Raw genomic sequence first — 14,841 nt, 5'->3', positions numbered from 1 at the left:
TGCCACCTCAATAACAGCTATATGGAGATTATTATAGTAACACATTTTAGTACATTCTTAAGAATTTGTTTTGCTTGAGACTAATCTCTCTCTCCCTTAATCTGCTCTCATTCTAATTTTCCCTTCTCCCTTCTTTCCCCCTTTTCCTTGCTGAGTACCCAACCATTTGTGAATGTGTGTAGTCTATCCTTTGACCAGCTAAGATGACTGTAAGATTCAAGTGTCAGCTGTGCCCCCCCAAACTCAACTCCTCCTCATCTGTGTAGATCTGATTGTCCCTGATTATATGAGGTAATTTAACCTTCCTTTTTCTCCCCTCTCTCCACTCATGGAAATATTTGCCTAATCCTTTCTTTATATCCTTCTCTTAAGATCATCAAGAAATAACCAAACCCTTGCCAAGGCTTCTGTCTGTTACATTCCCTTTTTGATTGCTGATGATGATATAGTTCAGAGGGAAGAGGACATGTATCATTTCCAATATTGGAATGTAAGTAGTTAATCCTTGCTTAGTCTTATATGATTGTTCACTTGTGGTTACCTTTTATTCTGTTATTCAGTACTGTATTTGAACTTCAAAGTTTCTACATAGCTTTGGCCTTTTTTATCAGGAATGCCCAGAAATCCTGTTTAATAAATTAAAAAGCCAGGCCACCCCATCCTCCCAGCATATAGTCAGTTCTGCAAGTTAAGTTATTCTTGGCTAGAACTATCTTTTCGCATTCTGTAACACTGAATTTCAAGTTCTTTGCTCCTTTATGGTAGCAGCTGTTAAATTGTGGGGGATCATGACTATGTCTCCTCAGTACTGGAATTCTTTGGTTCTGGAAGCTTGTAGGGTTTTTTATTTGACCCAGAATCAATGAATTTTGGCTCTGATGTTCCTGGAAGTTTTTAAGTTGGGGTTGTTCAGAATCTTACGTTTTCAGCTTCTTCCTTTGGTTCTAACAGATCTGTTTAGTTTTCTTTAAATAGGGTATGTAGGCTTTTATTATAGTTGTGGCATTCAGATAATCAAATGATCCCTAATTTTTTTCTACATCTATTTTTCAGGTGAGTTATTTTTGCTTTGAGACACATTACATTTTCTTCTACTCTTTTTAATCTTTTGACTTTATTTTACTATTTCTTGTCTCATGGAGTCATTACCTTCTCTTTGGTTCATTCAAACTTTCAGCAAGTTTCTTCTTTGGGGAAGGTTTTGTACCTCTTATGCCAAGCTGTTAATTCCCTTCTCTTCTATATAACTATCATTTGTTTTCAAATTTTTTCCACAAGTGCTTTGCATGTAGATGTTTTGAAGTCATTCTCTTATTCTCGGTTTGTATATTGAGCCCAGCCTGCTGCCTGACTTCAGACTTGATGCTCTTTGTCTTTCTGTTGAAAGGGTCTGGGCTGATGCTGTTGCGGCTTTCTTGGAGTACAGGGTATTATGTTTTTCCAGAATCTCAGAGATAGGCTTGGGACCTGCAAATCTTCAGTGCTATCAAAGTGGTCTGATCAGTAGGGCAAAGTCTGATTGCTGACTCCTGATCTGAGCTCAGCAAATTCCTGATCTAGGTTGAGTTCAGACCCTTATCAGACAAATGGGAAGTTCTGCTTAGACTGACAGCAATACAGGCTCTCCTTTGGTCTGGGATTCCTGCCCTTGTTATGGCTCTGAAGACTGTCCCAGGTGTTAGAGCTCAGACTCTGATTTGTTCCTTGGATGTGAGCCATGCCACTGCTACCTACTTGTTTCTGAACCTGCCCCCTTTTAGGAACAACATTCTAGGTCTCCCTACTTGGGCACACCACCCATGAACATTCATTCCCTTCATACTCCAACCCTGGATCTAGATACTGGGCACCAAAGCTGGAAGATAGGACTAGTTCCTGCACCCTGCATATTCTGCTCTAGTATCTGTTTAGGATCTCCACTTACTTCGGTGCACATGCTCTCCTTGCATAGTGGACTGCTCCAAATACATCCAGTTCCTGCCTAGACCAAGGCTTATCGATACTAAATTCACATCTACTTCTCTCCTATCTCCTGCTTTCCATTCACAAAACCAACACCGTACCATAAGACCTCATCACCTTTATCCTGGACTACTCCAACGTACTCCCAATAGTGTCCTTGACTTCAGTCTCTCTCATTTTCAAAACACCTTCCACAGAACTCCCAAGTGGATACTTCTAAGACACTCATCTGATCGTGGCCTTCCACCATCTACGAAGTTCTGGTGGCTCCCAAGTGCTTCTGTAAAATGCAAACCTCTGTTTGGAATTTCTAGCCATCTGACTCCAACCTGGGTTTCCACCATTATTGTATATTACTCTCTTTTACATATCTGACATTCCAGCCAAACTGTTCAACCTGCAATTCACCATGCACAACATTCTGCCCCATGCTTTTGCACAGACTATCCTCCATGACTGTTACGTAGCCTCTCCTTACTTTGGCTTCAGTGAGTGCCAAAACATCCCAAAATGTTCAGCTCAAGTTCCTCCTCCTACAATAGGCTGATCCAGATTCCACCAGCTGCTAGTGATCCTGGAAATTATCTAGCCTAAGTTTTGTTTCAATTTATGTGGGTTAGATACATGTCATTCCCCACCCCCACTCCCCGTTATTTTACCAGCAAAACATAAGCTTAAAAGCAGGAATCATTTTGGTTTTGTCTTTATATACTCAGTGCTTGGCACATAGTAAATGTTCAATAAAACCTTATGCAATGCATTTCTCCATACTGCACCACCGTTCACCCAGCATCCCACATTCAAATTTTCTGATTATCTTCGACACTTCCTTCTGCTTTTCTTCTCATATTCAACTAATGACAAAATCCTAATAATTCCATCAATAATGTATCTTGCATTTTCCCCCTCACCTCTACTCCAAATGCCATGTATTAGTACAGGATGCTACTATGACCTACAAGAACTACAGCAGTGTTCTTCTCATCAGTCCTCCTGCCTCTACTCTTCCCTCACCCCAAATCATCTCTAACATACCACCTTCTAGAAAGATGCATATTATCCTAAGCTCTGTTCAAAGATGTTCAGTGACTCTCTAGTCATCAACCAAGTTCAAACTCTTCTTGTCTGGCATTCAAGGACCACCACAATCTGGCACAGCCTTAGCCTTACCTCTTATCACTCCTTTCCATGCAGGGCTCTATGCTCCAGTCAAACTATACCACTCTAATACGTCCCAAACACATCCTATGCTTTTCAATGTCCGTCTTTCATACCCTATGTCTGAAATATACTGTCTATGATTCTTTTTTTTAAGAACCTAAAATTCAACCCATCCTTTAAAGCCCATGCCAAACGTTATCTCTTCTACAAAGCCTACATTAATGTATCTCTTCCACTTTCCTCTTTATACCTCACAAAGCATTCTGTTTCACATCTCAGTGTTTAATGAATGAATGAAACTGAAGACAAGAGGTTATGAAACGTGCCTAAAAATTCCACAGGTGACTACAGAGGCAAAAAAGCCTATCATATATAACATTTGATACCCAGCCTAGGCTTCTTTCTACTATACAACACTGCCTTAAAATAATTTGTCATATTAACTTCACAAAGAGTTTTGATAAATTAACATCTAATTAAAATTAACATTTTAATTTTAAAATACTTTTCTCAATTTTAAATAAAAATTTTACAAATCTGAGTACTTACCCCCATTATCTGTTCTCTTTAAAGCACCATCCTTATGAGGACATAATTCACATCTCTAGAGGAAAAACAAAGAGCAAAAAATGATGGAAATCATGAACGTAGCACAAGTTTAGAAACTGCAAAAGTCCATAGTAATTCAATGCTATTTTATTAAGAAAAAATATTTAAAATGATGGACACAATTTCTATCAAATCCTAACAACTGTGCAATTTAAGAATTCCCAAATGATAGATAATTCACCTTCCTTAAGAAAAAAATTAGCATAATATTTTTCGAAGGACTGACTGACTGCCACCTTCTTTTCTGTTAATTTATTTTAAACTTAAATACTAAAACTTAAATACATAGTAAGAAAAGAAAAAGAAACATAAGTTTAAATACTAAAATACAAAAGAAAAAGCACAGCCATGTGCACAGCAGAATCTGAGATTAAAAAACAGCAATAAATTTCCAAAGAACCTATATAATAAATGCTAATGTTAAACATATATGTATATACACGCTCATACGTGCACAAGCATGCATGTACATACAAACACACATGATTACATACATATTTAGATATCTATAATCATACTCATAAATAGAAATATGCACTCATAGGCTTCTATGTTAAGACCATACTATACTTGCTTGTCCTCTGTTGCTCTGGGGTTGGATGACATCTTCCTTCATAGGTCCAAATCTTTCCATATTTTTTCAAAGTCCACCAACAAATTGTTTCCTATACCACAGCAATATTCCAACCTTATAATGTCTAGTTATTTCAAATAGTCTAAAACAATATTAATAGAGCTGACATTTAGTGTAGTTTCCCTATTTTTCTTTTGATTAAAGCATTTTAACTTTAACTTTGTCTGAGATCATTACTACCCCTGCTCTTTTTTCCTAACAAATTCTACTCCTGATCTTTCTTTTACGTTTGTGTACCTCCTCTTTCCTATCCTTTGACTCCTCTACTTTGCTTCTACTAGCTATCTCCCCTCCTATACTTAACTTACCCCCCACCAAAGAACCCTCCCCCATTCTCTCCCTCCTCCTCATCCCCTTAGCTTTTTCTCTCTCTGAATTTAGAAGACTTTTATGACCTTCTATATATAGACATAGATATATATCTATATATATATGTATTATTCCCTCTTTAACCCATTGCTGATGAGTAGAGTTCCAGAACTACTGGCTCTTTTCCATCATTTAATTACTGTATACGTTCTTCCTCTCAAGTCTCATTTTATAATTACCCTAGACAGTCTACTTTTTAGTACTGCATCATACTCAGCTCTACCCCATTCTTTCAAACTACCCAATTACTAACACACGATTTACATTTCCTCATATAAAAAATAAACAGTCTGTCCTTACTGAGTCTCTTTTAATTAGTCTTTGATGTTTGCTTTATATTTCTCTTGTATCTTGTATAACAAATTTTCTATTGATTTCAGGTCCTTTTGCAACAAAATCCTGAAAGTAGAGCAATTCATTGAATATCCTTTATTTTCATTCAGGAGTATGCTTAACTTTACTGGGCATGATATTTTTGTCTGCGACCCCAGTTCTTTTTTTCTTTGACATATAGTGCTCCAGGACCTGCAATCAGCTGGTAGCTCCTGTGTGATTCTAATTGTGGCTCCACCACATTTGAATTGTTGTTTTTCTCTTGTTTCTCGTAGTATTTTCTCATTCAGCTGGGGGCTTCAGAATTGAGCTAGGGTATTCCTATAGTTTTGTCCTGTAGGATTCTCTTTCAGGTGGTGATCAGTGGATTTTTCTTATTTCTACTTTCCCCTCTTGTGCTAATACTTCAGGAATTACAATTTGCTTTAATTATGTGTTGTATTATTACCACAAGACTTTTGTTATCTTAGCTTTCGGATAGTTCAATTATTCTTATGTTTTCTCTTCTTCATCTGTTCTCCAGATCAGCTGTTTTTCTTATGAGATGTTTTACTTTCTCTTCTTTTTTTTCATTAGTTACACCTTCTTTTGTTATTTCTTGGTTTCAGAACTTCACTGGCTTCCTCTTGCCCAATTCTAATTTTCAAAGAATCATTTTCTTCCTTAAGATTCTAGATCTACTTTGCTAGTGGGATGAGTTTCTTTTCATCATCTTCTTGCTTTTCTTGGATTGGACTTTTTAAAAAAATTTCTTCCACAATCTCTCTGACTTGATTTTTAAAGTTGTTTAAAAGTGTTTTTATGAATTCTTTTGGGGCAGGGATCATCTGATGTTACTCTTTGAGATAAGAGACATTTTCTCTTCAATATCTTCCTCTGAAGATGAACCCTGGTCGTCTCTATTTCCATGATTGCGTTCTTTCTCCTTTGCCTGCTCTCTTTTCTAAAAATAAAAAAACTTCTGCTTGTTATCATAATCACCTCTGGTCCAGGGGGATGGGGGTTGGTGTCTCTGGCCTCAAATCCTCCTTCAAGTTTTCCCCTCTGGCCTGGGACTGAAACCAAAAATTCAGCACTCCTGTAAATGCCCACAGCCAGCAGCATCCCTTGCTCCAATGCTTCTGCACTCACTGGGCTTCTGCTGAATCCTTCTCTCCCAGAGCCAAGTCTCGGCAGCACAGCTGGACCTGGTACCCTTTATCAGCAGAGGTTGTTTCAGTCTTCCCCTATTGAGATACTCAACTCCTCACACTGTCCGGGAGGAGAAAATTCCTATGGCTGGGGCCCAAACCACCTCCCACCCACTCAGGGCTCACCATTTGCTATTTCAGTGGAACTCAAGAGACCAAATCTTGGATCTTCTCCGGTTGTCCCAGGAGGACCAGTGTTCTGCCCCAGCTCTTGTTTATTTTTACCTCTCTGTGTTGGCCCTGAGGGGCTATTTTATCTTATTTGTGGGGGAAATCTGGAAAGCCTGGAATTTTCTGACCTACTCCATTTTCCCAGAATCCTCTCCCACCAACTTCTTTTAAAAGTTATTTGATTATATCTACTAGGTCTATATCCCAAAGAAATTCAAAATTAGGGAAAAGAACATAATTGCACAAAAATATTTAGAGCAGCTCTTTTTGTGGTCACTAAGAACTAGATATCAAAGGGAGGTCCATCAATTGGGGAATGGCTAAAACAAGCTGTGCTATATGATTGCAATGGAATATTATCATGCTTGACAAGTAGGATGATTTCAAAAAACCAGGAAAGATTTACATGAACTGATGCATAGTGAAGTGAACAGAACCAGGAGGTTACAACCGTGTAGAAGTAACAACAATATTGTTTGATGAAGAACTGTGAATGACGAAGCTATTCTCAGCAATACAATGATCCAAGACAATTTCAAAGGACTAATCGTGAAGCATACTATCCGCCTCCAAAGAAAGAATTGATATTGGTTGAATACAGACTGAAGCATGCTACTTCTCTTTATATATATAAATTTATTTAATTTTTCAATATTCACTTCCATAAGATTTTGAGTTCCAGATTTTATCCATCTCTCTCTTCCTCCTACAAATGTATTCACATTAAACCTATTTTCACATTAGTCATGCCGTAAAGAAAAATTAGAAACAACGGGAGAAACCATGAGATAGAAGAAACAAACAAAAAAAAGGGAGTGGAGTGAGAACAAATAATATGCTTCAGACTCCATAGTTCTTTTTCTGGATGTGGACGGCATTTTCCATCATGATTCTTTTGGAATTGTCTTAGATCCTTGCACTGAAGCATGCTATTTTTCACTTTCTTTTTTTCCTTTTATTTGAGTCTTCTTGTACAAAATGACTAATATGGAAATGTTTTCCATAACTGCATATGTATAACCTATATCTGATTGTTCAGATCTCAGGGAGGGAGACACAGATAGAATTTGGAACTCAAAACTTTAAAAATGAAAAATAAAAAGTTATTTTTATCTTCTGGATTAATACTATAAACTAGCAATCTGAAGAATTTAAGGAATGAAAATCAGTACAATTTCCCATATCCTTGATGCTGAATGTAAATAAATATTGACATGGTTTTCTAAATTATTCTACATCATATGTCAAACCTTCACTGCAGATCTGTATAGACATCAATATAGGTCTAACTCTTCCTAAGGAAAAAAAGCCATACCCCAAAACAGCATTTGTTTTAAATTGTACTGGAGGTTACTTTTCTCTAAATAATAATAACTTCCATACTGTAAATTTCATCTGCTCTCCTTCTCTGATCCACCCCCCCAACAGCAGGCCTCATAGCTATTACAACTTCTATCTATAAGGGCCTAAAAGGAAAATAATTGCACTGGCAAGGCAAAAGGCTAATATGATTACAATACTTCCACCAACAGGTAATGTATTCCAACAATATACTTTGTAATCACAAATTTTGTTATCAAAAACTGAAAAAGAATATACTAAAGGATATAGTCTAGATTAGCCAAAAAGAATGATCCATAGTAACAAAGATGTTAAATACCACTGCATAACATCTCCAACTAACGAACAGGTTTGGTTCCCAAAGTAGTGCTGCTCTTGGATTCTAGGAATAACCCTATGTGTTTGCACACTATAGTTCTCAAGCTGCAGCTCTCCTCATCCTGCCATATGTTTCCTAGTAACCATAAGCTTGCAGACACAATTAGCTCTTAATAAAAGCATTTCCTGAGATACTAACATAATGACAATAGTACTTACAAAATATTCCCCTATGAATCCTTAAAGCACTCTAGCACAAATATACATTTCCATGGAAAGAGCATACTCAAACCTGGTGTATAATGGTAGTGATAGCAAAACACATAGAATATATACTATATGGTAAAGGCAATTCACAACTTCTCACACTTCAGAGCCTGGAAGTCCTTTGTCCCTTTAGAGTCCTCAAACTCTCCTTAGTATCAGCTGAGTAGGTTGCTCCTTTGAGTTCCCAGAGTCTGCTCTTTTCCATATAAACTCTTTTCTCTGCTGCTTGGAGGAGAGGAGCCTCTGCTCTCTGTTAGATATAATGCCTACTACTGATCTAAAAATTCCCCCTCAAAAACTACAGTGACAATATTAGGTTCTTCTACCATAAAAGGGGCCTACTCTATTGGTAGCTCCAGCCTTACTGTCTCTCCAACCATCTTCACATGCTGTACTTTTCTTCTGCTAGGTAGATTTATCTCTCTCCCTTCTTCCTCCCCAAGATTCCCTCACTACCTCCCTTTCCTGCCCTTTCTCTATCTGTTCTATTTATACAGCATCTACCTTGACCCCAAGGATGACTGCAACCCAAGGGGTCCATGATGACTGTTAAGTACCTCCAGGGGATCACAATTCATATATTCAGCAGTCCCAGCAATAGTATTAAACTTTTCATCCCCTGCTCAATTTCCAGTGAACTCTAACAATTGCCTTCCCCCTTCATGACCATCACCCCACCCCGATATCCAGGTCTTCATGGTTTTTCTTCTCCTTTTAAAATGTAACATCCTAGAAAAGAAAAACTGTCCTGTTTTTGTATTTCTAGCTTTCAGCACGCCAGGCACATGATAATTGCTTAATAAACATTCTACTGACAATTGTATCTCTAAGTAGATGTCATGGAAAAAGGAGAGAAGAAAATGCTTCCTCTTCTTCCAGAGAAGTATTACTCTGCTTCCTTTCCCCTCACCAGCTTCAATATTCTGCCTAACTAGGCATACAAACATTTATAACAATAAGAAGGGATCATTTGGAGTTTAAAACATTGCTAATCTTAGATATGAAAGTTTATTAAGCCTATTATAGGTACCAAGACCTATGTTATCCACTTAGAAAAACAAATACACGAAAGACACAATCCCTTCTTGTTACATTCTACTGAGGGGGAAACAACTTGGGAAAATACACACAGACACTTTAAAAAGTATATATAGAATACATGTAAAGTATTTAAAGTACATAGGTGGTTTGGCACTGAGAGCACCAGCAGATGCAGGGATCAGGAAAAGGAAAGGCTTCATGTAAAAGGTGGTATTCAAGCTGAGTGCTAAAGGAAGAGAGAAATTCAATGAGGAGAGAGAGCTTTACAGGAACAGGGGACAGCTAGGAAATGTCAACACACAGGGACCGGAGAGGAAGTATCTTCTGAGAAGAATGGATACAAGCTCAGACTGGTTGCACACATGAGTGTAGGGAGAGGAGTACCATAAAATGAAACCAGACAGGTTGGAGTCAGGTTAAAAAGGGTTTAAAAGCTAAAAAGAAGACAAGATAGGATACAGTATAGAGCACTGGACCTACAGTCAAGAAAACTTGAGTTCAAAACTGGCCTCAGACATTTCCCAGCTGTATGAAACTGGCCAAGTCACATAACCTCTGTCTCCCTTAGTGTCCTCACCTGTACAACAGGAATAAATGCATCAAGTTTGAAGGGATGTTGTGAGGATCAAATGAGATTTCTAAAGTGCATAACGCAATGCCTAGCACAAAGTAGGTACTTATAAAATACTTATTCCCTTCCCCCTTTCAGAAGAGCCTATATTTTTATCCTAGAGGCAATATGGATCCATAGGACTTGATAAGGAGTAGGGGAGTAAATGAGTTCGTACCTCATTGCAAATTGGCTTACAGAGGCTTGAGGAAATTCCAAACTGTGATGACTCAAGCAGGGAAGGAAGGAAGGGAACCTTAAAAAAGGACATTTAGAGTCTGGGAAAAGCTAACGACAATGGAACATCTCCCTACACTTCAGTTAAACTAGCTCTCCCTTTTCTCTTCCATGTTCCAATAGTGCCCCCCTCAGTGAAACAAGAAACAACTTAAGAGAAACAAAGATTACAGAAGAAATAGGGGCAAATATATCACTATCTGCTTGTTTATACTAGAAATATGCTTAAATGGTGGCAAAATCTATCATTAAACAATTAGAAAAAAAGATTTAATATGCAAATGATGACTGTGGTATAGCACATTCACGTAAGAAAGAAGGAAAAATTCATGACAATTCTGTCTCAATCCTGTCCACTTAGCATTTTGCATGACCTACCTCCAAGGACCCCTTCAGCGTCCACAAGAGTTTCTATTTTGCTTTAGATTTGGGAAAGGTAAAAAAAACAAACAAACAAAAAACTGTTTATCTGGGGCAGCTAGGTGACAAAATGAATAGAGCACTGGCCCTAGAATTAAGGACACTTACTAGCTGTATGACCCCCAAATTTGCAAAAATAATGAGTATTGGTGGGACTTACTCGTGAAAATCTTCACTGACATTCAGTAAAACAACATTTAATACTGTACTATGTAAAAGCAGGAAAATTAAGAGAGTAGGAACTTAATGACAGAAAGGACATTTGGAGTAAAAGACCTTGATTCAAAGGCCAACTATCATTTATTGGACATGAGAGAGAGAAAATCTTGCTACCTCACAGTTGAGATATAAATGAACAATAAACCGAATAATCCACATAGATCCATGTCTAGGCCATATTTTTCCCAGGAATCTGATTTACACAAAACCAAAGTATGACCTATAATCATACTTTTCATGTTGGATGCCAGTAAAAATAATATGATAGGGAAGAAGGATATCAAAAGTAATATATTAGAATAGTAAAATGACGATAAAAACAAAGTGAAACAACTTTAATTTCATTGTAAAAATGAAAAAAATTTAGTTACATTAGGAAACGTAAAATAAAAGATGGCAGAAAAAAGCCAGGAAGTTCCCTGAGCTCTCCCAGCTATCCTCACAAAGTGTTAAATCAAACCTCTGAACAAATTCTGGAGCAATATAACCTACAAAAAGTTGGGAATGAAAAATTTTTCCAGCTTACAATAATTTAGAAGGACTTCAGAAAAGGCCAGTCACACTTGGGTTTAAGAGGAGCCCAGGCCAGACTGTGTTCAGGTAAGCCAGCAGGAGGCTTTTAGCCACAGGACAGATCAGCAACTGAGGCTCCTCCCTCATGACTCAGCAGGCCAGTTGTAAGTCCGCCAGCTCCTGCTGGGACGACTAATTGCCAGCCCAAGAACCCTCAGCATGAGAGGCATAACTAGGCTAGGCCACTACAGTAAGCAGTGAGCAAGCCACCAAGCACCTAATACCCCAGCTCAGAAAGCCACTGAACAGACCTCTGGCCCCCAGAACAAGAAGTTTGGGACAGACAGTGAGCCCTGTACCTCAGAAGCAGAGCTCAAATTTAAATGTCATGAAATAGGCTTTAAAAAGGTATAAAAAACAGAAACACAGAAAGCTACAGAAAAGATCAAAACACAAACTCAAAAGAGGAGAACAATGTCAAAATGCCTACACAGGAAGTCTCAAAGGGGAAGATGAATTGGTCACAAGACCAAAAAGTCTTTTTCAAAGGGCTCAAAAAGGATGTTGAAAAACTGGGAAAAGAAATGAGAGCTATGCAGGACAGAGTCAATAGCCTGGAAAAGGACTAAACGACTTAAGAAAACAATTCCCTAAAAAATACAATTAGTCAAATGGGGGGGGGGGGGGGGAATCTCACCCAAGAAAACAACTCCTTAAAAAGTAGAATGGGGGTAAAGGGGAGAGAATGATTGGCCAAATGGAAAAGGAGGGGGGCCACTAAGTGACACAATAGATAGAGCGCTGGCCCTGGAATCAGGAGAATGAGTTCAAATCAGGTCCCAGGTACCTAAAACTTACTGTGTGACCATGGCACACTTACCCAGTCCTCACAAATAAAACAAATGGAAAAGGCAGTACAACAGCTAACTGAAGAAAATAATCCCCTTAAAAATTAGAATTGTGCAAGTGGAAGCAAATGACTCCATAAGACAATGATAATTAGTAAAACAAAATCAGAAGAATGAAAAAAATATAATAAAACGTAAAATACCTCTTTGGAAAAACAAGGAACCTGGAAAATACGTCCAGGAGAGATAATTTAAGAATTATTGGAATACCCGAATGCCATGGTCAAAAAAAAAAAAAAAGAGCCTGGCCAGCTTCTTTCAAGAATCATCAAGGATAACCACCCTGACATCCTAGAACCAGAGGGTAAAATAGTCATTGAAAGAATCCACTCATTACCTCCTAAAAGGGATCCAAAAATGTAAACGCCAAGGAATATTTATAGTTAATTTCGCGAACTGTCAGGTCAAGGAAAAAGATACTACAAAAAGCCAGAAAAAAAGAAACAATTCAAAAATCAAGGAACCACAGGCAGAATTACACAGGATAAAGCAGTTTCAACATTAAAGGATCAGAGGGCTTGGAATATGATAGTCCAGAAGGCAAAGAGTTTGGATTACAACCAAGAATCAACTACCCAGCAAAACAGAACATAATATCTCAGGGGTAAAAGATGAACATTCAATGAAATGGGGAATTTTCAAACTTTCCTGATGAAAAGACCAGAGCTGAGCAGAAAATTTGATCTTCAAATATAAGACTAAAGAAAAGCATAAAAAGGTAAACAAGGAAAAAATGTTATTTAATAAGATTAAACTGTTCACATCCCTACTCGGGAAGATGATACTTGTAATTTTTGGAAATTGCCATCTCTATTAAGGAAGCTGGAAGGAGTATAACCTGGACAGACTTTGATGTGATGACATAAAAAAAAAATTAAGGGGTGAAAAAAGGATTGTATTAAGACATGCAAAGGGGGAAGCACAACAAGGGTAAATTATATCACATGAAGACGCACAAAAGACCTAATACAATAGAGGGAAAGTAAGGACGGGGTGAGCATTGTTTGAACCTAACTCTAAACTGAATTTAGCTCAAAGAGGGAATAACATACACACTCAGTTGGGTACACAAATTTATCTTACCCTATAGGGAAATAGAAAGGGAAAGAAAAAGGGAGGAAAGGAGGGCGGATTGAGGGAGGCAATGGTCAGAAGCAAATTACTGGTGAGGGATAGGGTGAAAAGGGACAGAAAAGTATAAGAGAGAAAAACTGGATGGGGGAAATACACAGTAAGTTATCATGAATGGGATAAACTCTCCCATAAAACATAAGCAAATACTAGAGTAAATTAAAAAACAGAATCTTACATTATTTACAAGAAACACATCTGAAGCAAAGAGATACTACACCAAGGTAAAAGATTAGAGCAGAATAAATTACTCTTCAACTAAAGTAAAAAGAAAAAGAAAAAAAGCAGAGGTAGAAATCCTGATCTCAACCTAAGCAAAAGCAAAAATAAATCTAATTGAAAGAGATAAGGAAGGAAACTACATTTTGCAAAAAGGTACCACAGACAATAAAGCAATATCAATACTGAACACACACACACACACACACACACACACACACACACGAAGAAGTATGGAACATAATTCTTAGAGAAGTTATGTGATTTACAGGAAGAAACAGCAAAACTGTACTAGTGGGGAACCTCAAATCCCACCCCCTCCCAGAGCTAGATAAACATAATGAAAAAATAAACAAGAAAGAAGTTAAGGAGGTGAACAGAATTTTAGAAAAACTAAAAATAGAACTTTGGAGAAAAGTGAATGGGGATTAGAAAGGGATACACCTTTTTCTCAGTGGTACATGGCCCCTACACAAAAACTGACCATGAATTAAGGGCATAAAAACCTTCACAATCAAATGCAGAAAGTCTGAAATGTTAAATGTAACCTAGTTATGATGCAATACAAATTACAAAGAATAATGAGCTATGAAGAGACTAAAAATTAATTAGATACTAAATAACCTAATTCTAGAAACAATGATTTCATCAAAAAGAATGACAATAACGAAACATACTAAAATTAACGGGATGCAGGCAAAGCACTTCTTAGGAAAAATTTCATATCTCTGAATGCTTACATGAATAAAATGGAGAAAGAAGAGATCAATGAATTTGGCATGCAACTAAAAAAGCTAGAAAAACAACAAAACAGAAATTCACAATTAAATACCAAAATTGGACATTATGAAAATCAAATGAGACTAATAAAATTGAAAGTAAAGAAGCTATTGAAATAAAAAATAAAACTAAGAGCTAGAGTTATGAAAAAACAATAAAAAAAATAAACCTTTGGTTAATTTCATTTAAAAAAAACACAAGTTACCATTATCAAAAATGAAGAGGGTGGATTCACCACCAATGAAAAGGAAATTAAATCAATAAGTAATAGCTATTTTGCTCAACTATGTCGATGGATCTGACAATCTAAGTGAAATGGATGACTATTTACAAATATACATACTGCCCAGACTATAACAGAAGAAATAAAATACTTAAATTACCCCATTTTGGAAAAAGAGATTGAAC

The 14,841-nt window shown here is 37.2% G+C and overlaps 1 protein-coding gene across 13 annotated transcripts in view; it reads right to left on the bottom strand.

The window, feature by feature from the left end:
- MLLT10 (MLLT10 histone lysine methyltransferase DOT1L cofactor) overlaps positions 1–14,841 on the bottom strand; it is a 259,175-nt gene that overhangs the window by 200,356 nt on the left and 43,978 nt on the right. For 12 of the 13 annotated variants that reach the window (XM_072651682.1, XM_072651678.1, XM_072651677.1 and 9 more), the window contains one exon: positions 3,673–3,727. The exons of the other annotated variant lie outside the window; for it this stretch is intronic. In XM_072651682.1, coding sequence (XP_072507783.1) covers positions 3,673–3,727 — 55 coding nt within the window. The remainder of the gene's footprint in view (positions 1–3,672; positions 3,728–14,841) is intronic. 13 annotated transcript variants of the gene reach the window in all.

The sequence above is a fragment of the Notamacropus eugenii genome, chromosome 3 (assembly GCF_028372415.1).
Source record: "Notamacropus eugenii isolate mMacEug1 chromosome 3, mMacEug1.pri_v2, whole genome shotgun sequence".
In the NCBI taxonomy this organism is placed as follows: Eukaryota; Metazoa; Chordata; class Mammalia; order Diprotodontia; family Macropodidae; genus Notamacropus; species Notamacropus eugenii.
Note: the sequence above shows the minus strand (reverse complement) of the source record. Positions and strands in the feature narration are given on the sequence as shown.